The sequence below is a fragment of the Misgurnus anguillicaudatus genome, chromosome 22 (genome assembly GCF_027580225.2).
Source record: "Misgurnus anguillicaudatus chromosome 22, ASM2758022v2, whole genome shotgun sequence".
Lineage (NCBI taxonomy): Eukaryota > Metazoa > Chordata > Actinopteri > Cypriniformes > Cobitidae > Misgurnus > Misgurnus anguillicaudatus.
This window is the reverse complement of record NC_073358.2, coordinates 19,785,453-19,810,198: the sequence shown is the minus strand read 5'-3', so window position 1 is coordinate 19,810,198 and position 24,746 is coordinate 19,785,453. Positions and strand designations below refer to the sequence as shown.

The 24,746-nt window shown below is 37.3% G+C and overlaps 1 protein-coding gene across 6 annotated transcripts in view; it reads right to left on the bottom strand.

The window, feature by feature from the left end:
• The window catches only part of mef2cb (myocyte enhancer factor 2cb), an 80,859-nt gene that overhangs the window by 22,765 nt on the left and 33,348 nt on the right, over positions 1-24,746 (bottom strand). For all 6 annotated transcript variants that reach the window (XM_055200172.2, XM_055200175.2, XM_055200176.2 and 3 more), the window contains 2 exons: positions 19,773-19,977; positions 9,063-9,266 (listed from right to left, as the gene is read on the bottom strand). In XM_055200172.2, coding sequence (XP_055056147.1) covers positions 9,063-9,266; positions 19,773-19,826 — 258 coding nt within the window. In that variant the 5' untranslated portion in view covers positions 19,827-19,977. The remainder of the gene's footprint in view (positions 1-9,062; positions 9,267-19,772; positions 19,978-24,746) is intronic.

Sequence of the window (24,746 nt, the reverse complement as noted above, 5' to 3'; positions counted from 1 at the left end):
CTGGATTATGGTGGTATACACAAATATTTTCATCTGTCTGATGTGTGCTTGTTTGTAATGGGACACAGTTATGTCAGTGTGTTATATCATAGCAGGCCTTTGTAAGTTAAATAAATGCTCATTGAGTCTAAGAGAAAACCGCTTTAGGCTAATGTTCTCTCTGATCTCTGATTTCTTGAACTAGTAAGAAAGAAAGTGGGGAATATTTTACTGGAGCAGTCTGCTAATGTGTAAGCTTTTTACACAGAACATATCACTTAATTAACTCTTTACTGCTACTTTAAAGAGAAACAAAAATGAAATTCAGTTAATTGGTATACCTTGTCCACATTAAGCATTCTCCCAGACGTTTAATGAACCTAAGCTGTTCTTCATTTTATTTTTTCTCCTCCTTCAACTTTAGACAGATGCAAGTTGAGAGAAGGCTGACGCCTGCAACCTTTCTCACACATCTCCACGCACTGCAACACATACGAGGGCGAAACATCGTGAGGGAGGTTTGTGGAATCTCATTAACCAAGCAGGTAGTCATTAACAGTGTGACCTTTGGATATAATCACCAGCCTCCCTCACTGTGTCTCTCACTCCGTTTGTCTCCCTGTGCGTGTGGCTAAACGCCTTCCTTTCTATTGCCGATTCATTCAGAAGTTGTGGAGGTGAAAAAAAGCGAGGAGATTAAAGGGTGAATGTTCAGATAGGGCTAATCTACAATAGGATGGGTTTAGCAAACTCTTTCCTAAGTGTTTGTGTCATGTTCACACTTCTGCTCCATGTGATGAGGTGAGTTAAGCATGCATCCACAACCTCTTTTTCCTCTATACTATTTGTTATCTAGTTATTTCTTTGATTTCTAATTAAATAAAAATAGCTGAAGCAATTTAAAAATATGTATAACAAAATATAAGAAGCTTAATCAGTGTTTACAAATTAGCAATCAAACTGACGATAAAGACTTTGTTGAGCATTTGAACCATTGTGGCCTTTCACTTTTTATGACCAGGTTTTGTTTATCAGCAAGCAAAATAAAAGCTATTAATTGGAGCAGGCATTTTCTGAGTGTTGGGTTAATAATGGTTTTGTTTGCTGATTTATTATATATATATATATATATATATATATATATATATATATATATATTTATTTTTTTTTTTTTTTTTTTTTTTTTTAAGAATATATGATTTCTCCATACTAAAGATTACAATTATTCTAATTTGTGATATGTGGGGATGTATGTAATTTTTATGATTACTATTTGTTTCATACTTCATGGCTCAAAAAAATAAAATAGTATTAAATTATTACAAAAAATTAATATGAAAATAAAAAAGTATAAATCCTTTATGTTCCTTCTGTGTTTTACTAACTATGTGTTGAACAAAAAGAGAGATGGGTGTGTATGTATATTCTCAGATACCACCTCTCTTAGCTTAAATGTTGGTATGCATGAGCCAAATGCATTATAAAAAAAATATGTCTGTACGTTTTTTTATCATCTGCCAAATAAAGAATGCACTGCACAGCATGCTGTTGTTTTTGTTGCTCCCGACCTAAATATTATCTTTATCACGGATTTGTTTTTGTTTCAAGAATGTGTAATTGCCTGGACATTCCCACCTTTTGCCTACATTCAAATGTTACAATGACTGAGAGTTTTTGAGTGATATCAAAATTTCATAAATCAGACCATTTTAATGCAAATATAGATACAACTGAGAAAGCTTACTTTACCTAAGTGAGTTACCTTTCTGTTTTTATTTCTCCTAACTCACATTTGTATGTTTTAATATGCCAATGCCAGAACCAGACCAGCACGACAGCGCACATTTTGGTTGATTGCCTGAGATAAAAATGGGTGAAATGGAAGATAACAACATAAAGAGTGCAGTAGGGTACAAAAGCCCATAGCCTCTCATAAACAGAGCTAAAGAGGCTGGGCAACCCTCTCACTGTCTCTCTCCCAACAACGCTAATTATCAACCAAAGACATGCTAATTACATGAAGCTTTATTGCTAATGTAGCAGGCTGCTCTTCAAGACGCCCACACGCTGTACCAGGCTCCCCTGCCTCTCCTTATCCTCCCACTGCACCCCACAGGCACTCCAAGCAAAAACAGGAATAAATGCTTGCATTTGTGTTTCTGTGTGTCTGTAAGTGTATTTTCTACTGATAAGTACAGTACACAATGATAAGTACAGTACACATCTGAGACTGTCTATAGTCTACATGTAGTCGAATGTGTATTTCTCTCTTGCACACACATGCACGCATAAACCCTCTTACACTCTAAAGCTCAAAGCTGCACTATGGCACTGATACCCCTATGTTGCGCTCTCCCTCTGGCCCACCCCAAGGCCTCGTCCCCATCCTGCCATCACAACAGGAAGTCTGCTTTGTTCCTCTTTACCTCCCACCGCCCACATCCCCTGGCCGTGATGTAACCTAGCAGCAGAAAAACGGGGCCCTGCAGGAGCTCAACACTTCACCGACAAATCCAGTTAGAGTGGCATTTTAGCCACCTTCAAATCGATTTCTCTAACAAAAAATTGGAAAAAACGGCACTAAAGCTGTTGCTTGGCAATTGTAGCAGTTTGTTTCGCTATGCTCTTTTTTTATTCGTACCTCTTTTCGATATTTGTGTGCCGATTATCTTCCTTAAATTTTGGTTCTCACCATAGTGTTTAGCACTTGTTTTAAGCCCTCGCATTCTGATGAGTAAATAATAGCAAAGACACTTTTCTTCACTTTTTAATACAAATTCTTGGGAAGATTTAGAAAAGTCATGACAGTTCAACCCATTTTTGTATTTTGAGCTACCTTTAGATTTTCAGACTTCAAGCAGAAATTACGGTTAACTGGATCTAAACACTCTAAAGTTGTTAATTATGTTAAAACAAGTCTTTGGGCACCATTACTCTCTACCTGGAAATTATTGTAACCACAAAAGTCTTAAATTATTGTTTTTTCCAAACTTTATAAAGTACGGGTTGTGGTACATTGTACAGTACAACAATACACTATAAAACGAAATATTCTGTTTAATCACATTCTGAGAATCAACTCACATAGAGGTTTCTGAGAATTCCAATATGAATTACAGTAACACATTCAACCTACTAAGAATTCACAAAACATGTAGCATTCGTTTATACAAATGGAGTCCGTCCTCTAGTGCGCATGCTGCTGCTTATGCTTGGAGTGCAGTTTAATAATTATGCATTGAGTTTTCAACCTGTCCCTTAAATTTGACTCAAGGTCTGAGCTTAAAATATGAAGACTTAAGGGCAACCCTATTGACATGCTGAACGATAATAACATTTCCAAAAACCCATCCTTGCATATGAGAGTGCATTTCCGTAGTGCAACAAGCAAACTGAAAGTAAATATTTTTGTGATTCAGTTGATGCATATGAAAGCTTGCTGAATTTACTGTATAAATACAATAAATTATTAAGTGAATAAAAAAGTGTAGAGACATATAAAATGTAGATGACACAAAGCCCACAGAGTGAGCAGGAATAACACTCTTAGTGTGAAAAGGGAAGTAAAGAGACAAACATTTTTGTCTGACTCATTTGAAAAGTAAATGAGTGGCTTTAAACTAAAATAACTTTGTGGATTGCACACAAACTAACTAACCAGCAGATCTCAGCAATCTTAAACTATGGTAATTTATCTTATGCTTATTTGTGATGTTAGCATCTATTAAATGGCCAGATGAAACCTTATTAAAGCCCCAAAGACCTTCTTATCAACCCATACAGTATTACATTATTGCTTTTTAAGACTTTTTTGCTTCTCTTAAAAAAGCACACATAACCAGCTTACTGGTGATTAACATGCTTTTGGATAGTCGCTTAGACAACTTGACCTGAGCTTAGATTTAAAAGCACGAGCCAACAGGGGCCCGTTTCAGAAAGGTGGTTAAGTGAAAACTCTGAGTTTGTTAACCCCGAAATAAGGGAAACTCTGAGTTTTCAGTTTCAAAAAGGGAGGTAGGTTAAACCTGAGACAGCGGGGTAGGTCAAGCCTGTTTCAGAAGGAGAGGTAACTTATACTCAGAGTCTGTTTCCAGAGTAACATACTCTCTGAACCTAACCTGGTCGGGAGAAGGTTTTATCCTGTAAAGTTTCTTGTGGTCTCCTCCCCATTTTTAAAGGAGTAGCGGTGTTTAATCTTGTTAGTTGCTTTAGTACATTCATTCATTGTGCACATTTTTATCATGTACACTGTAAAAAAAAATTTAGCTGTCTTTAAGTTATAATTAAAATTGCCAGTGCAAACCATTTTAACTTACGACTTTATATTTTTATATATTACACTAAACTTTCAACTAAAAAAATTAAAACAGTAAATTGAAACGACTTGTAAAGCTAATATGATATACTTAGGTGCATAGATCGTCTTAGTGACTAAAATGTCATGTACTTTTATAGAGAATCTTGTAGATGATGATGTTGCATTCATTTGTAGAAAGTTAAATTTATGTCCCGAGAGGATTTTGAGACCCCGAGTGTTTTTTGTCATATTCGCTTACATTTATGTGAGCGAAATTATTATTTTTTGCAGTCATTTTAGATATATAAATATCATTATATGACTAATATCAGTCTTTGTGGTGCTCTTACATTTATACAGTTGCCTTGACATTTCTTACATATCCACTCGTCATTATCGCTGGTCTAGTGGGTAGTGCTGTGTGTAATAGTTGGGCCAGACGTACCGTCGGCGATCAGAGTTCGAATCCCGGCTGGGCGAATTTTAGTTTTATTCATGACAAACATTTGTAAAGTTCGTAGCCTTATATGACAAAGTATTATGCTTAATTTTATTTTAGCTGAGCTGCTGTCATCTTTTTGTCCATGGGATTGCATGTGCATGTAAATGAATATAATAACGTACAGTCCTCACTTTATTTACTTCTGATATTTTAACTGTGATGAAAAATTAAATGTACGCATTTACTAGAGTAGCAATTTACAAAAACAACTCTTTTCTTTAAAATATATGCTCGTAGTTGCTGTACACTTGTAGGAACACTTTCAGTTTTAGTAGTAAAAATGATTAAGACCTCTTTGTCACGTGCTGTTGCCATGGTAAATCGTAATATCTGAGCTCCATTGATGATGGCTTTTCATTGTGGCTGTGCACGCGCTTAACTCAGAGTCAACCTACTCAGAGTCGATTGTACTAACTCAGATCAGCTTTTCTGTAACCGAAAACTCAAGAGTTTACTATCTCAGAGTAAATCAACTCAGAGTTCAAGTTTAAACTCAGAGTTGGTTGAACCTCCTTATTGAAACGGACCCCTGATGGGTTAAGGCTCAAATGTCCCTTTAGAAGCATTATGCTGACTGGAGAATTTAGGCGTTATGCAGTTGCCATCCAAAATGAACACATTGAAATGCAGCCTGGTCTCACTTTTAATACGTAGTATTTACACGTAACTTTAAACAACAAAAAACTTATTTTTTATACGTTTAAAAGATGCTTAAACGTACAATGTAGACATATTTACAACATTTAAACGTAGCATTATTACGTTTTGACAGCTAATAAACGTAAAACATTAATGTATCTTTCATTCCATAAAGATTGCTGTATAATTTCTTTTTAACCATTTTAACGATATGTTACCACTTAAACTACCCCAAACCTTACCCTAAACCCAAACTCTTTTTATACAAAATGTTTAAATACGTAATGTATTCTTTTAAAATTATGCAACATAACGGACAGATATGTTTAGGAACATATTAGTAACAATATAGCATTCAAAGACAATTTAAGGTGCTACAGTCCTACGCAAAACAGTTTATTAAAATCATTTAACGTTACTGTTTAAAAAATCATAACAGACAGACAAGTGTAATCACAACAACTTATTTATTGCGAATATTAAAATCAGTACCAAAAGTAGTTAAAATGACGATGTGCTGCAGCCAAGGTCCTCTCTGGAGTATATGAAGTAAAGTAAAGAAGAGAAGTATTAAAGTTATTAATCCAAGAGTTTGATCAGCGTTGATCCGGCTTCCCTCTGTCACGGCGCGCTTTTTTAATTTCAAACGTACACCAACGGAAATGGAAATGACACAAATATGTCACGTGGCACTCAAAGAGCCAATGAGCTTTTGATATCACTGCCGTAAAGCAATGTGTCATAAAGCTTAACGAACGCGCGATCTGACTTTACGGTTGCTAATGAGAACTCGGATCAAAATCGCTGGAGAAAGGGCTGAATTTGGATCTGTTCCTCGCAATCGTATGAATTTTAAAGATGTGGATTACAGCAAATGAATAAAAGTAACATCTTTTGTGAATTTATGTTGTATTTTGTTGTAATTATTGCTTAGTAGTAATAATAACGTATGCATAGAAGACAGGAGGAGAAAACGCGTTTTTGTGTGTCATGGCAAACAAAATAAATATAAATACAGAAATGCTATTAATTTTAGTTTTAAAATGTTAAATATTGTGAGATTCTCTGAATATCATAATCATTTAGGTAAATGGGTAAACTGTCTTAAATAAATAAGTCAGAAAATATGACTGAAAACATGTCATTGTTATGAGTAAGAAATGCCAATGCCCGTGATTTTAATATTTATGAATAGGAATAATTTACGTACAAATTTGTACGTTTGTAAAGCTGTAAATACGTAAATAATTTACCTATAAGTCCTGTCAAAAAGTTGATATTGTACGTTTCAATGTGTTTTAAACGTAAGTAAATGTACGTATTGTACAACCACACTGAAACGTAAAAATACACACGTATTCTCATGAGATCACGTTGCACGAAATGAGATATGGCATGACACGGAATAGATCCAGTTATGTATTGTCAGTGTTGGGGATGTATTGCCACATAGATAGTTCAGTTACTTTTTTTAATTACTTTTTTTAAATTACTTTTACAATAGTTTAATACTTTATCCAGCAAGTAGCTGTGTAGCGCAACCAGGCGCTTCTGTTGTAACAAAGCTTTGCCTGCAATTCCTTGAGCAGGGTTGTGACTAGAAGAAATGCAGCAAACGCTAAAAACTCATGAAATTGAGCAGCACAGTAGAGTCTTCTTCTTTTCTTAGATCAGAAACTAAATTTGTTCATTACAGCCATCTATTGTTCTGTCACACATTTTTTCAGAGATCATCTGATTACGTAAAGAACATGCAGTAGTAAATTGACAAGCCCATCCTATTATTATGTCCATGATGGAGCGAGCCAAAATACGGACTACCGGCACATCCGGGAACTTGAATGTAAATTTCGTCACCGCCCCTTTTCGGGGGATAAAAAAGCAGCGCTTCCATTGGCTTCCATTCAAAACAGCGGAACAAAGCAACGTTTTAACACAGCCGGCAGGCGCAAACAACCCACGAAATCACTCAGACCAAACACGTCGAGTACCCATCCGTCCACCCCGCCCGCCACAGAGCGCGAAAGACACACCAACACACTCAATTTGGCCAACACAAAAACATGTCCCCCCCATTCCCACAGCGTCAAACCCGTGCAACAACGCCATCCAGTGATTGCTGGAAATATCGCTAAGCCAGTTAGTTGTATGGCTGGACGGAAAAGTGCACTCATTACTCTAAATATAAAGACATAATAAATAAATACGAAATAACTTTCAAATACGAAGTAAAATCATTCACTTGCTTCCCTGTTGACTCGATGAGGTACGAGTTTAATGTCCGGGTAGGACACCTCTGGCCAATAGGGAGCGTTGTTACACAAATTTGACGCCGCGAGAATGAAAGAGACATGTCCCCACACCGACCAAATTAAATATGCTAATTCATCTTTCGCGCTCTATGGCAGGCAGGGTGGACAGACAACTACCCAACATGTTCAATCTGAGTGATTTCATAAGTTATTTACGCCTGCCGGCTGTGTACGTAGGTTGCTTTGTTCCGCTATTTTGAATGGAAGCCAATGGAACGTCTAGTGCGATTTCCCCCAAAAGTGGGCGTGAACCTGTTCAGAGACATTCTATGACGTTGCGCCAGTTGTGCGTATGGCAGAATCTGACGATGTAAAGATTAATTGGTCATGGCCTTATTTGTCCAAGCTCACGTCTCTTAAAGACACAAATGGTAAAGTGTACACGTTCGTATGTAATCTGTGCAGACAAAAGATTTGTTGGTCTGCCTAGAAAACTTCAAGCACATACAAGTAATAGCCATTTTAAATGAATTATCCTGGTTCATAGCTTTTATATCAAATGTATATTTTTATTTTAATTGCAGTGATGAATCCATATTTCCCACTGATCACCTAAACTATAGTGGTTAGCCAAAATATAATCTCCACAGAACCTATAAGGACACTAACATTGTGTTAGTGCGCCACTGCTTTAGCAAAACATCTGCCAATCAAACAGAAAAATATATCCAGATATGGAAGATCAAACCACATAGGCAATGATTTAATTATATCTTATTTTGTTGATAATAAATATTAATAACTTTTTATAAATATTATTGTAAAAACCTGTAATAATAGTGTTTCTAGTCATTTAAAAAGTTTTTTTCTTTTTTTTTCTTATTTGTGCCTATTCATTTGCAGTTGCATTTGCAACTGTCAGTTTGAGATAAATATTTGTGTATTACTAGACCAACAGTATTACATTACATTGTTTTAAACCCCAAATCCTTTTCTTAAAATATTCTTTATTTTCAATTATTAACAATTATTCAGTTATTTGTAATAAAATGTTACCATAAAAAAGTAGTTTTAATGTAACTAGCTACTTTTATAGTAACTTTTTTCCAATGGGTAACTTGGCTGTACTTTAACTACTTTTACTGATAAGTAGCTTGTAGCTTTTCTAACTACAGTTTTAAAGTAGCTTCCCCACTGTGTATTGTAACTATCATAGGGATGATTCATTGTCTACAGTATGGCATGTGGCTGAGTTTGTCTATATAAGGTCTGTCGGTCAAGAGTTGTTTTTTGTCAGATATAGATCATGGCAAAAGGTTGTGTTATTTGAGCAAGCATGTTTTAACATTTACCAATACTGTAAAATAAGTGCATGTAGTTGTGAAAAACACACCTCCACAATGTCAGAGTTGGTCCTGCTCTCGTGAGGCTCATTGTACTCGGTGTATTTAAGCAACACTTTGTCCATATCTGTGCTGGCATACTGGAACAGCTTGTTGGTACTGTTGAAGATGATGAGGGCAATCTCACAGTCACACAACACGCTCAGCTCATAAGCTTTCTTCATCAGACCAAACTTTCTCTTTGTGAACGTCACCTAACAAAAAAACAGAATAAGGGGAAAAAGGTCAATCAAAATTCATAGGCTGTATAAACAGTGTAGCGCAAAACAATGTTTTCATCCTTGAATCTGTGATTAATTCCTTTGTGAATATGTGATTGCGCAGCATGTTCATTCTTTTTAATATCCAAATTCTTAAGTTGTCCTAAATACAGTGTTTCTTTGTAAAAATCAATGCTGTTTTTTGTTTACTTCCCTATTATTTTTCTTTGTGTTCTATCAAATGATCTGGAATTTGGGGCTGATCATCATTGCCATGGAGTGTTTATGAGACTATTAATGACTTCTCAGTGCATGTTCTCATCTAAATTAGCAGCATTAAAAATAAGAAGCATTTCTCTGATCTTGTTGGCTTCGTGAACACTTTAAAGCATGACAAACCACATACACAGACCCTCAGATCAAACCCTACATCATGACACAAACAACAGAAAAAGGGGAACTTTAAGGGCCACACCACTAAACTCTTCACCTCTTGATTGTTGTCCACATGTACCTCCTAAATTGAAACACATTCATGACAATTTCTACATAAAATTAAAGTGTACAATATTATAGAAGACATTATGTTCACTAAAATCACCAAAGCAATTAGCTAAAAAAGAAAATTATCATGCATTAGCATAAGGTATTGCATTCTTGATGCCACTAATTTGTTTCTGCTGTTGTCATGGTGAAACTATTTAGTTTTTCTGGTATGTTAAATGCAATATAAAGATGGAGGCCTTGTAAATTATGTTCAAATGGGTTTTGATTTTAAAATCAAGTATTCTCTAAATGTAAAACTTTAACTCATCACTGGCTGTGGATATTGAGGCTTTTCAAAGTGTGCTTCTGATCTAATAATTCGCAATTGCTTTTCAAAATGAACTCTGTACCTCTTAATATTACATCTACAACTGTTACAGTAGTTACATATTTTTTAATGATTTATCAGTACTTGTGTATTGACTGTATCTTATTAAGAGGTTGATTAGGTTCTTGTGTTAAAAAGCTGATGTTTGACAGATCTTTTTTCTACAAAATAAAACTGAAGTAAGAGGCACAGGCTTCCTGAGAAAGCCTCTATACCAGGGGTAGGACACGTCAGTCCAGAGTTTAGCTCCAGCTCTAATCAAGCACACCCAAATAAGCTAATCAAAGTCTAAAGTGTCACCTGAAAACTACAGGTAGGCAAGGTTTTATCAGGGTTGGAGCTAAAATCTGCAGGACATCAGCACTTCAGGGCCGACGTTGCCTACCCCTGCTCTATACTGTGGCTTAGCAATTTCTTGTTAAAGTTTTGGCAACTGTGGTAAGATTAAGCCAAAGATCTGCAGTCTGGTATATTTGACTTCCAGTATAGCAGCACGTTTAGAAGACAGGAAGAAAACGAACTGTGTATGAGGAACAGACTTTAAATTGTGGCTCATCTAAATAACAAATAATGTAGACGGGCATTAATTCACACATCTAAATTAAATGTAGCAATGTGCAGTGGTCAGCTTTACTGAAAAAGGGAAGCTGAACCACACATACAAAGATATGGAGATAAAAAGAACTTAAATAAATCTGTGTGGTCAAACAACTGTTAGCAATGACACCCACACCCACAGTGACCCAATATACTTCACAAATCCATCATGTTGGCCCTAAAAAAAATCACCTTTTTATATTTTATTTAGCCTACATGTATGTATTTGGCCGAAACACAGGTGCTGGCCAAATCGGTGCCCTAAGTTTACTTTTACTGGTGCCTCCTTTAGTTAAAAAAGCAACAAAATCGCACACAACTATAGAATGTTTGAGGATAGAACTTTATTAAAATGCTATGGTTATCATTTATAATTGTACTTTAACAGCAACACAAACAACACATGTCTATTAACAAAATCAAAAGTTGGTATGTATGGTTATATTTTCAATAATACAGGTGTTTGACTGATTTAACATTTAAGCATTCAGTTAAGCAGGTTGTGTTCATTTAAATAATAAATAAGGGCATAGCTTTTACAAAACAACGAATGTCTTTAGCATAGATATCTTTACCAGAATAAAAGGTTTGTATTTTCTGAGCAACCGAGATGGTGCCCCCAGGGGAGTTGGTGCCCTACTCCAACTGCATACTCTGCGTACAGGGAGCGGCGGTACTACTTGTATCTTATTAATGCTAATGATGAAAAGTTTCATGCATTTTCCTTTTAATGAGGAGTGCCATTTAGGAATGGCAAATCTTAAAATATTATTGGTCATAGATGTGCCATATGCATTGATTTCAGTACAAAGACATTTGCAGACATTTGTATTGTAATAGATACAACAGATTCAGGTAAACAAAAAGAAACAACCTGATAGTAGGAGAATATAATGATAGCATAATATGATTGTATAGTGTGAATATTAGGCCTATGTTCTCTGTCTCGTAACCAGTCTCTGGTTGTAATGTCATGATGTTCTACCTCATATTTTGCTCTCTACCGGCGTCCAACATCTCATTCTTTGTTATTTGTAAAGCTCATGGTCCTTCATTAAGCCAGTGTGTTAATTGAAGAAAATGCTATTTGCAACCCCCCCCCAAATGTGGTGAGAGCCACATGCTTCCATTATAATCATGATGTTTCTTCAAACTCTGTAAAGCCCTTATCATGTGAACACATTCTCCTCATGCATGACAAACTGGCATGTTTGCACACATAAATTATACATGTGTCATTATACATGTTACAGTAAGCTGTTTCTTAATAATTGTTGCATAAAGCTCTGACCCCCGCATAAAAAATCTACAGTAAGATTATAACTTTTTCATCCCTTGAACTGAAACCAGAAATCAAAATCTCTTTCTACTGCCAAGGTAAAATAATGAATTAAATGAGAAAGGCAAAGGAAGAGATAGAAACAGTCTAATTCCTAGCCTGAATGTGTGTGTGTGTGTGTGTGTGTGTGTGTGTGTGTGTGTGTGTGTGTGTGTGTGTGTGTGTGTGCACGCGTGTGTTTGAGGGGGAGTTGGCGGGGGGAGGTCAGTAAGCACATTTTTATGCATTTCCTCTCATAACAGGAAGTGCCTGACAGCTTCCCCTTCACAATGGCTTCGCTTCTGCTTCCCGCCTCCAGTGCATTTTTTCCCCTGGGGAGTTCCTTCAGAGGACTGAGACTGGAAGGATGAATGTCCATTTGTCACCATTCGCCTCTGCACCATGGTCCATGCGACCCACGCTCCCCAAAATCTCTCCACTCACACTGTGGGTCAAGTAGATGCTTATGACAGTAGGGTCTGTTTCACATTAGGCATGTTTACATGAGGTTAATATGCTGAACCCTAAAAACATTCTGCTGGTAAATATTCATATTTAAGCAAAATCCCTAAGAGACAGCAATAAATGGTTCTGGTGTCTACTCTCTATCTATCAAGAAAATAAGGCTTTGGGGACGTTTCAAATGAACTGTACATACTGCTTATGTTACTTTAGCAGTCATGTGATATTTACGCATTAGATTCATAACCTGACCAAGGTTACAATTCTAAAACACATATTTTATGTGTATTTTGAAGGTCATCAGCAAAAAAAAAAAAAACAAGATAAAAAATTCTGCATAAAAATGAAAATGCGTAAAATAACGAGAATAAAAGTGGAATTAGAATTAGCTTAAGAGGAACAAAAGAATAAATTCTAGGAGGAGAAATTTGGAGAAGTTAGACTTTGCAGAAGCAAAGGAATTTTGGAGAAAATGTTGGTATAGAAGCAAAAGACAGACAGAAAGAGAGAGAGAGAGATGAAAAGTACAGCGTGTTTCGTGAGGAAACAGGCACAGAGGTAACGATCACAAGAGAAAGGTGGGAATCATGGAGCGAAGTGCAAGGGGTGATGGCATACCCAGAGGGCCTCATTATTTTCTTGCTGTTAATTTTACTCAAACTGTTTTACACCTCTCCGTTGTTGATTGGAGAGATGCCTCTGATGTCACTGAAGGCTCAAACTCCATCTCCATGCCATCACACCATCGTAAAGCAAAGATGAAAAGAAAGGTAACAGCAGCCTACAGAATGTGTGGTTGCCTGCTTTGCCAAGTCAGATTGAAGGGTGAAGAGCGCATCTAATGCATGTTGAGTGCCTATTAAAATTATTATCCATGCTATTGTTCTTTTTCAACTTTTTCTCCTTAAAATGGTTTACAGAATATAATGTGGTAAAACTTGATACATTTGTCAAATCTAAGTTTGTGATATTGCAGGGACCTCTTCTAAAACTTAAGGTGACACTTTGTTCTTATTCTTAGGAAAAAACATCTTAGAAGTAGCATGTTCTCTGATCAATGCAGATAAGCAAGGGGAGCCACTCTAACCTGATTTTCTCTGAACTAAAAATTTATTGACTAACTATAATTGTGTTTAAATAACTTAAATATCTCTATGTCTGTGCAATATATTCAGCAGTGTGCAAATGAGTCAGTAAGCATGCTCTAGTTAGCAATGTAGCTAACACTTTCATGACACAGCGGGTCTTTTCATGTGACCTGCCCAGGGAAAGTGTTTGAGTGGCTGGGGGGAAGAAAGCCAGGTCCTGAGCTCTCTGTCTAAGCTCCTGGGCAGCTAGTCAACACCAGGGAGGGCTGATGTAGGTGCCTGTGCTCCGCACAACTGTTTGCAGGAGGTGGGCTGGAGAGCGAAAGTGTGCATGGCGCCAGAGGCAGGGAGGGCCATAGATAGACTGCCAATCTGGAATAAGTGATATCAGTAAATAAATTATGGGAGACAACATCCAAAGATTGGCCAAAGATTTGAGAGCACCTAAGATGCATTAAGAGTGATTATGGTGGACCAAATATTTTTGGGACTATTTCAAGATTGTATTGGCAATTTTTATTTAAGCTCTGAGCGTCTGTACAGTAGACTATATTTCTGGTCTATCCTCTGTTCATGCTTTAACATTTTTAATGGAACAGGCTACAAAAGGCTAAATCTTTTTTTTTTTTAAATCTGCAAATATTCTTGGATTCTTGTTTTGGATGCTGATGCATCCCCACCAGATTTCTTAAATAGCCCAGCCACTAAGATTTCATTGGTTAACCAGCTTCACCAGAAAGACCTGATTTTGGTCAATCAGTATCACACTGTTGGTTTGTGTATTGAATATGTCTGTGTTGGTTTACTAGCTTGACCAGCACAAACTCATCATTAATTTATATAGACCAGACTTGAAAATTCATGCTTATCAAAACTGGTCTGTTCAGAAGAGAAGTGACCTTATGATTTTACTCATTTGTTTGGTGTGTAGACTTAACTATTACATCTTATAGTCAACAAATGCATACCCTCCTCTTCTCTGATGCTTAGATTAAAACATTTCTGCAACAATTTAAACTAGGTGTGGGAATCATTAGACAAAACGGTAGAATCACACACATCCAAATTAAATACGGGCGCAGGATCAAATAAATATATATAATAAAGATCCGCACACCAAGACGCTCCCCTTCACATCATCCACCGGAGTGACGTCTGGGTCTCCACGACCCTTCCTCGTAGAGACCCGAAACGTCACTCCAACAAATGATGTAAAAGGGAGCCTCCCGGTGCGCGGATCTTTCTTTTGTTACGTGGGAATCATTAGACCCTCATGAATCGATTCTAAGGGTCTCGACTGGATTCAGAATCGACTCTTGATGTACTAATTTGCATATTTGTGATGTCAATATGGCACATTTGCGCTCAAACTCAGCCTAGTGTGGACACTTTTGCTACTAGTATCTGAACTGTCAAATATTGTATTTTAATGCAACCAAGTGCTTAATAATGCGCATTACTAGAAGTCTGAATTGCGATTCATATGTGATTCAATCCTTTGCTCAGCAAATAATGGAATCCTTGGTGCTTTAGTTCAAAATTTTGATGCTTTTGCATAATCAAATACAACAAATATCTAAAGAATTTTGTGCTTAAGGTGACACCATTGAAGCAGTCTCTTGTTTATTTGGCATTAGTTTGTAAAGGTTTCCTTAAAGAGGAAGTGAAAATATGCATAACCACAGCACGTCTTTAACACATTAGGTTTGAGGGGAGAGAAAAAAACGAAATAGAAAAGAAAAAACTCTTTATAAGTCAAATGTCCCCCATTCTTGTCTTGTGATGTCGGTCTTCATGGTTCTGTTGTAGTACAAAGGACCGGGTTGTTTGTAACTGCCTCGAATGAATGGCAGCAAGGGTGTCATAATAACCCCTGTGCCAGCTGTTTAACATTGCATGTACTCTATAAATATACTACAATTTATGATGCTTTTTTCAGCAAAGCATCTTCTTTCTGCTGATCAAAAGCTCTATGCAGCATTGAGAATTTTAATCCCTGTAAGTTAAAAAGTAATTATTTGCTCCAAACCTGTATGCTGTTATTCTGGTTAGTACAAAAAAGCTGGTATATAGCTTGTGTCAAACTAAACTTTATGTCAATATCATTTTATCTTTATGAAGTCAAAATGACATTTGGTACAGTGCAAGTAATAAACCATAAATTCTCAGAGGTGAACTAAAGCTAAAAATGTTGTCTCCCATGGAATAACTTCATACAGGTTTAAAACAACAATGAATGATTATAAAACATCATTATCAGGTAATTTTGTCTTTTAAAATTTGAGCACAGTTAAACATTTGTGTATATGTCTATATTTACCGGTTTCTTTTACAGGTTTCAACCTTAAATTAAGGCCACCAGTCTAAAGGAAATTAATTTCTTTGTTCCTCTGTGTTTTCTTTTTCTAACCCAAGACCTGGAAATCTGTGGCATTGACTCTCATCAGGTGTCCTTCCTGTATCAATCTCTGATCTTGAAGTCTGGTTCAGGGGGAGTAGGAGATATTGAGAAGGAGAGGAGAATGGTGATAACACCAAGACAGGATGCTCTCTGTGCAACTCGATAGCATTGCCAAAAACATCCTGACCTCAGCCTCCCCCCCACCCCCTTCTCTCTATTTCTTTTCTTTTTTCATCCGTCCTAATTATAAGCATCTCTGCATGTTGCTTAGTAGTAAGTCATACAAGGAAACAGGCTACAGTATTTTTAAAGGAAAACATACAATTCTGTATTGACCAATGCTGACCAATTTCAAACCTGTGCACTGATACTGTTTTCTGTAGAACACAATCTACTAAGATTACAAACCAACAGAAATGCATATGTGAACTTGGACCAGTCATAAGTCATATACAATATCTGAAAGCTTAATAAATAAGGGTTCTAGTGATGTAAAGTTTGTTGGGATAGGACAATATTTTGCCAAGATAGTTTGCCACTATTTGAACATTTGGAATCCGAGGAAATCAAAATATTGAGAAAATTGTATTGCATTTTTTGGCATTTGCTGCAAATATACCTGTGCTACTAAATATTGCTTTTGTGGTCCAGAGTCACATATATTCTAAAGCCATTCAATACTGTAGTTGAACTGACCAGACTAAAATGTAACCTTAATTCGCAAATCAAAAGACTGCTGGGTTTTTTTAACCCGATGGTGGGTAAATATTGGACAAAACACATGCTGGACCACAAACAAACCCATGCTGGGCTGTTGTTAACTCAGCATTGCATTGAAACAATGCAGCATAGTTCTATTTATTAATCCAACATGTGTTCCGTCCAACACCCACCCAGCATCGGGCCAAAAATAACCCAGCAGAATTTAGAGTGAATGCTGCCATTTATGTGGGTTTTATTCATTGTTTTTGGAACATGACACAATGTCAGATTTTTTTTTCAAAATATGTACCCCAGCAGTCACTGTGGCTTTACCCTTTCAAAAAGTATAGCTTTGTACAGAGTTTAGAGTACATATTAGTACCTCAAAGGTACATATTGGTGTCAAATGTATACATAACTGTACCTAATGATACATATTATGACCTATTTAAAGTGACATTTGAGCATTTTTTCTAACAATGGAAATTGTGGACACTGTTAACTGTTCGGCTATGTGAAAATTCTTCTTATTTTGTGGTTGTGGAATATCATGACAGTAAGTATGTATTAACTTTTTTATTTTACTGTGAACAGTTTCTGTGCAAGTATACGTTAAACCCCCTAAACCATGGGTCTTCAACCGGGGGTCCGCGGCCCCCAGGGGGTCCGTGACGGAACTGCAGGGGGTCCGCCAAATGATGTTTAACGACAAGCTATTTTTTGCTTAAAATATAAAATATATGTACAAAATGTTACATTTCCCCTTTAAGTTGTGCACGTGCGTGGCCGCATAGGTTTGAAGGCGCGCGTTCAGTTTAGACAGCGGACCAAAATAAAATATCTAACGATTATAAATGTCCACTCAGGAAGCAGCAATAGCGACAGAAAAGTCATCATAAAACAGGTAAATCTTATGTGTGTCTTTCTTTTAGAATGTCATTTTTAGAATCAGTGCGACATGTTGTTTCATCTATATTTCTGAACTTGGACGGCTGTTTCACGCGGTTCAGATTTAAAGCGCTAATTCAACAGGCAAATTACACCACACCGCGTCGGCATTTTAAACTGTCACAAAACTATCGCTCGCATTTAAAAACGAATGAAACGCGCGCCGTCATGGTTCTTTGTGCAAGATTCATAGTCAGGTTGAAGTCCGCCTCTTAAAAAGTTGCCCCAAAGAGATGCGCTCGGACTCGTTGCATGTTGTTCTCCTGATTCTGATATGAAGCTATGCAGAAAATAAACCTGCGTTACTCAAACTCATGACAATGATGATACACGAGAAAAGCAACAGACCTCTGAATTATAAAGTAGCACAACCTCTATCTGAATTATAAAGTAGCACAACCTCTATCCCCACCAGAATAGACAGTCTTTGTCCCATTCACCATGATCAGTCATCTTTATAAACTGAAAGCCCTTGTCCAATTCACAGTAAAATGAAAATATATTACACTGCAAATACCTTAAAATAATAATATTATTATTATTATTATTATTATTATATTAATATAAAAACTAAATCTACTTTAACAAAAAACATATGCATGTTAATATAGTATGGCTGTGTGACAATATGGTTTGTTTCTATTTATAAAACAGTTCCAGTCCTTGATTCTGATTGGTCATCAGTTGTACTTTACTTCACTTTGTGTTGTGCCTAATACGAAAAGGCAGCCTCTCGTACCTTACTGATTACTTAAATATCTCTGTTTTACACATTTATTATAAGGGGGTCCCTGCTCCATGCCTCTCTCATCTAAGGGGTCCCCGACCCAAAAAACGTTGAAGACCCCTGCCCTAAACACAAAACTAAAAATTTTACACACTACATTTATGATATTCTAAAATTCAAAGCAAATTCAAAGTTGTGACCCTGTTAACCATAAAATCTTAAATAAATTGAAACAGGGAAGTTTCTGGTTTGAGTAGAACCTTGACTCATTCTTTCAGTGTTCTGCATGAGAGACCACATGTATGTGAGCCTTTGGTTCCCTCAAGGGGTAGAACTTACTCAACCCACAAGTACTGAATGACTAATGTCACTGTGCCCCCTCTGCCTGCTCTTGCTGACATGCCCATTACTTTCCTATCTTCAATAATTGATCAACCCTTCCAAGGTCCAGCCATTACCTGCAGGAGCATGGTCTTACTCAGTCATATCAACTGTTAGCAAAGTTCTTTTCTTAAAATCACATTTTGTTGGTCTCTCCAGAACAGACTGAAGAAACTTACAAATGTGTGTGTCTGTCACGAAGTGTCATCCTGTGAAGGGATGTGAGAACTCTGGTTGACTGTTCAGAGAGCATTTAAAAGAGTCAAGTTCCAGCATAAGAGACAGGAGGAGACAAACTGAACAACCTCCAACTAGTCAAGGTTACTTCTGGTCGAAGTACGAGTGCTTCCCAGATTGGTCTGATGGGTAATTTTTTGAAGGAGTAAAATGTAAATGTCAGGCCTAAGGAAAGTTCATTGATCTTGCAGTAAGCATCTATGTAACTGGCACCTATATGATCAATACAACCACAGACAATATCTCCTACAGTATGCATGATATTGTTCTGTTTCTCTGTGTTTCTGACTTGATCATGTTTTGTGGCCTGCAAAGTAGAACTTCTTAAAAGTTATTTTGCTTTTCACAAAGTAGAAAATTGTGTTCCGAATAAAGGAATTGCTAAATTAATGTAATGATTTTAGTGTAATAACTAATTTAAAATTATGACTTAGTAAATTTTAACCATCCAAAAGAGGGCATGATCTCTGTGACCTCTATCTGAAGAGGAAAAATACTAGTTAGTTGAGGGAGGCCAGTGCATGTGGCATCATTCCATCACGGCAATCTCCATTTGTCTAAATGTTTGAGTTCCCCACCCACCCTACCCCTGCTGAAGTAATATTCCACTGCAATAAGAGCTGTTGGAACGGCAACAATTAGTGTGTGTGCACCACGTATTAGATCTATTTTGGTTTGTAATAACACATATCAAGACTCTGTTAAGAAAGCTGTCTTAGTGTGATTTTAGGTTGTCCTTGGACTTTTCTGGTCAGTGTGACTCACCTGTCTATTGCGTTCATCCATAATCCGAGTAATCTGAATCTTTTTTCTCCCCATTTTCCCCGTCTTTTCTTCTCTCTCTTTCACCAATGAACTTTATTCTTTTGTCCCTCTGCTTTTCTTCACACACTTCTTCAAACCAGACTTTCTTCTGACTTTTTTCAGACTTGACTTCCTCCACTCAATTCAAAGATTCCAGTAGCTGTACCTGTGAAAAGCAAAGAGAGCGGCACTAAGTCAGATGAAATATGGCAAAACAGCAATGTTGAAAACAGGGAGAGGCAGAGCCTAAGCCACATGGGACAGCAAATAAAGACAAAAGAATCCTTCGCCATTCCGAGGCAGCGCTGTTTTCTGCCATCAATATCATGCAAATCAGATTCTCGTGCTTTGCCTGCGACTACGATTGCAGACAGCACTGTCATGCTCTCGCTACCGTCACAGAGAATTTGACAGTGTTTTGGAAGTGCCACTAACTTAACAGCTCTAATCACTTGCAGTGTAACATTTACTGCCGCCTGAACGACAAGCAGCGGCACTTTCCTCAAAAACACTGGTGTAACATCGCACTGAATTGTCACAAACGTAGTTCTGTAAAACGTGAACCGAGTGAGCAGATTGGTATTTCCTTTTGAGCTGAAATTCCGATCTGTTCATTGAGGAGACAAGACGGATAAGATACGGCGGCAGATGGATGAGACTTTCCACTGTAGCACAATTTATTTACAGAGACGATCTAGGTATCTGAAGATCTTAGGAAGAACTCTAATGCAAACCTGATTTACCCCTCATCAAACAAGCTTCCCAAACCGATCTGGAAGATCATTTCTTAAGCACGTCACAAGCTTTCAGGCAAAGACACATGCAAGGCTTTTATAGGAGCCACCTGCAGAGATCTTTTTGCTTTTGAAAGGCTGCCCTCACCCGAGAAGCTAACCCAGGCTTTCTATAAAGTGCTCGTAGCTCAGATACACACAGTGTGAGAGCTAGCGATCACAAAAACACAGGTGTGCATATGTGTGTGTGTGTTTGTGTGCACCTCTTTGTTGCCGTAAAGTAGGCCAACCTGATTCATCTCTGGGAGGAGCGGAAGAAGCGTTGTTGTGTTTTATTCTGACAGTAGAGGTGATAACGTCCCTCGTTATGCAAATGAGCGACCCATTATTTAAGCTTGATGTAATGCAGTAAAGCTGTCAGTGGTGTCACATTAAAGGCCCTCAATTGTTTTTCTTTTTTCTTTTTTTCATTTACTTGTTTCTGAACCAGATTTCACCTGCCAGAGCGAGCAAGAAACATTGATGTAGATACACCTAAAGGATAAGCTGTTCTGTCTCTACCTACTTCTATCTGTGCCAGCATGCTTATTTCATATATTAATAATCAAGTGTTTATGGGTGGAGTGCGGTTTCAAGTATTTGAGAGACTTTTCAATTTCACCGAGGTAAACCATAAGGAAACTCTGATGCCTTATATGTTGTGTCTAATCTATAACGTTCAGCACAGAATAATTGGATTCCTTCGCAGCCGTTAAAATATAAATGAGAGTTGTCAAATACACATATTCTGTGTTACAAACCTATATTTGCGGTGCTGTTGATATAATATCTGTTACATTGTTTTATTATTTCTAATAATAACTTTTAATCAGATTGTTTTCTATTAGCAACCAAACAGCACCACTCAAACTTCGCGAGGTGTTGTCTTAACATTGATGTGGCAAAATCTAAAATGGCTTGATGATTGTTTAGAGGACGGTTGTAAAAGAAATTAAACAAGGAACAAAACATCTCAACTACAAGCTGGTGATAATGACTGGACGCCTGTGTAAATATTTACCCATCATGCAGCCAACAGAATTTGGTGTCACCAAGTGCAGTTTCACTGGCCACATTTGAAAGCTGATTAACCAGTTAACTCAATCAAACGGCCCAAGTCTCAAATCAGCTTCCTCATTGTTATTGACAGGTCTGTAATTCCTGATTCAACTATGGGGCACCGTTCACTTCCATAGTATTATTTTTACATACTATGGACATCAATGGTGCCCCCTGATAGGGTTTTTTAAAATATCTTTATTTGTATTCAGCAATTATACAGGTTTGTAACAACTTAAGGGTGAGTAAATGATGACATAATTTTCTTTTTTTTGGGTAATTTTAAGTAATTTTATTAATACCCATTTTTCCCATCAATAAGCACCAAGGCAATTGAAAACATCTTGTCTCTCATTCTGTCAAGCACTGTCTCCCATTCTGTGTTAACCCTGTATGTCCTCAGCCTTGCTCCCTCAACACTCTTTTATCCTCTCCTTCAGATGTACACATGCTCACACTCATCTGCTTTTAGATTAGCACAGATGAGCACAATCCAATTTGCCACTGAGGCCAAAGTACAGTGCAGACAAGCAGTAGCTGAACACCAGCCAGAGGCGCTTTAAATTTAAAAACAGGTCCATACACTCACATGGACTTAAGTAAAATCAGAGGAAATTACCTAAAAAGTCGTCTTCTGACATGCACATGTCCTTGAGCACTATCCCTGTCAAAAGCATGAGAATAACTACCATTTGTGTGTCTTTCAGATCGAATATGTTTGTGCATGGCTTTAGTGTTGAGTTTGTTCAATTATGCCAGAGAGTGATGTGGAGAGAGACTACTAACAGGCTTTCTCTGCCATGGTAAGCCAATTCCCTAATCCACGGCCAAATCATATGGGGTGAGTGAGCGAGAGAAGATGGTGAGACAGAGGCCTCCCCTCTAAGGAAGGCTTTGAACTGGTTCACAGAACGAAAACGAAAACCAGAAACTTTTGATGTTTTGCAAGGAACAGAACGAAAAAAATAAAATAATATATGTTCCGGAACAGAATAGTTTATTTAAAATAATGGTAACCAGTTAATACCGTTATTTTTTTAGTTCTTTGACAAGATTTCTGTGCAACACTTAGTGAAGTTCACTTCCGGTCGTCTTTCACTCATCTGAGAAATGAGAAGCTTGCCACCAGCCTACTCAAGCACAATTAGAGGTAAATATTGTAGGCTACCAAGTATCTCAAGATGTTTGTTTTTTTAATATTAAGTAGTGGTGTAATGGATCGCAGTTGATCCGTTATGCGTACAGATCACGACCCACGGTTCGGCTCGCATGCGATTCGCGGATTAATACGAAAATTTAAATAGGGTGAAAGTTGATCATTTGCACAAGTTTTTAAAGGCTTGCAAATGTTAACACTTACTGTAAGTGATTTTAAACAATTTAACCACAAAAAGGCGCAAAAGTTAGCAATTATCTGTAAGCACAGATGCACATGCGGTTGAATGTATCCGGTCCAACTCCAATCAAACGTGATTATCCCTATGCCCTTCGACTCGCCTGAAAAGTCCACTCCCCTTCTCCCTCTCATAATGGGAGAGGGAGGGTGTTACTGCGCCGAGTCGAAGTACTTCCATAAGTGCTATTACGCCATACAATATAGTTCCTCTTTTAAATCCGCTTAGAAAAGCGCTACGTTTTATTTTGTACCACCAAACTTGCTCGTATAACTACTCGTCTTAAATAGGAAAAACGTTGATGTGTTTGGTCACTTCTAACTTAATCTCTGTTGGATACCATTGAATGAATGGGGCTAAGCTAAATGCTATCAAAGCGTCGCAGCGCGCTCCAGCGCTTACGTGCACGCACACAGATGACAGAGGGATGTATCAACCATTCTTAGTTAAGGTAATAACATAGTTTAAAATTGAAAATGAGTAGACTATTCCTTTAAGTGCACTCAACAAATGTAGGCATGTCAGAATTACAGTTATGCCACTTACATAATGTAGCCTTTTTTAATGTTCGATGACAAGATTGAGACTTAAGAAAAAATAAGTTTAATGTCCTAATGATCAGCCTACTTTGTTTGTATGTCCCCCGGCTGACATGGAACATTATGAACCGGTTCGGGAACTTTATTTATTTTTTTGTTCTAACCGGTTCAGGAACGTCAATTTTAGGGTTGAACCGAAAACCGGAAATGTTAAAATACTGTTTCTGTTTCGGAACGAACCAACTGGTAAAAAAAATTTGGTTCAAAGCCCTGCCTTTAAGAAACATCAAGACAGGTTTGGTAAAAGCCTTGGGTATACTCAGTTTTTTTATGCATACATGAGCCTTGCAAAGCATAGTTCATTTGACTGTTACATGTGCACTGACGTTTAACCCAAACTAATTGCGACAAATTACAATACCTCTCATGGCCTGCATACTACATCCGGCGCACACTCTTCTGATGATGAAAATGGCAAGGCTGGTAAGGGGAACAAGGGAAAATTATGGGGTAAAGAGAGAGATGCGGGAACGCAAGCACTGGGGTGTAATGAGGTGCCATGCGTATTTCTTTATCTTTCCCTTAAAAAAAGGAACTGTAAGGGCAACGAGTACTTTCAAAAACAGGCCGAATTCTGGGTCATCTTATTCCCTTGTGTGTTTCCAAAAAAGAAAAAAATATTTTGCATCCAATTGTATTGTCAACGTCCTAATAAAGTGAATATGACTCTTTCTCTATGCTCAGCGATATAATTTTCTTACTAGAAAAAGAAACAAAGCAATTTTATTTCTCTAAGGGGTCTCGTGTTGAGAATGAAAAATGCAAATACCATGCATTTCATTTGTAAAAAGCGCAGAAACTGTATCTGATAATGAAACACTTGTGAAGTGGATTATGGAAAATATTATGAAGTTTGACTCTTGCCACAAGTGCAGTAAATGGGAGTTAATGTGTAGCCCTGCCAAGCTCCACCCACATTTTAATTAGCTGTACATTCTTATTACAATCAAATATGAGTTGATCATTTAAAAAATGTCGACCTCAGCACAATGTTGCCACTTTTAGTGTACTCTCTCACTTCCACTTTCCCTCTCTTTTTTCCTGCACAGGACATCTGCAAGACATTTGGTACTAGCGTGCGTTTGAAAAAATGTCAGTATCCTCAATCCT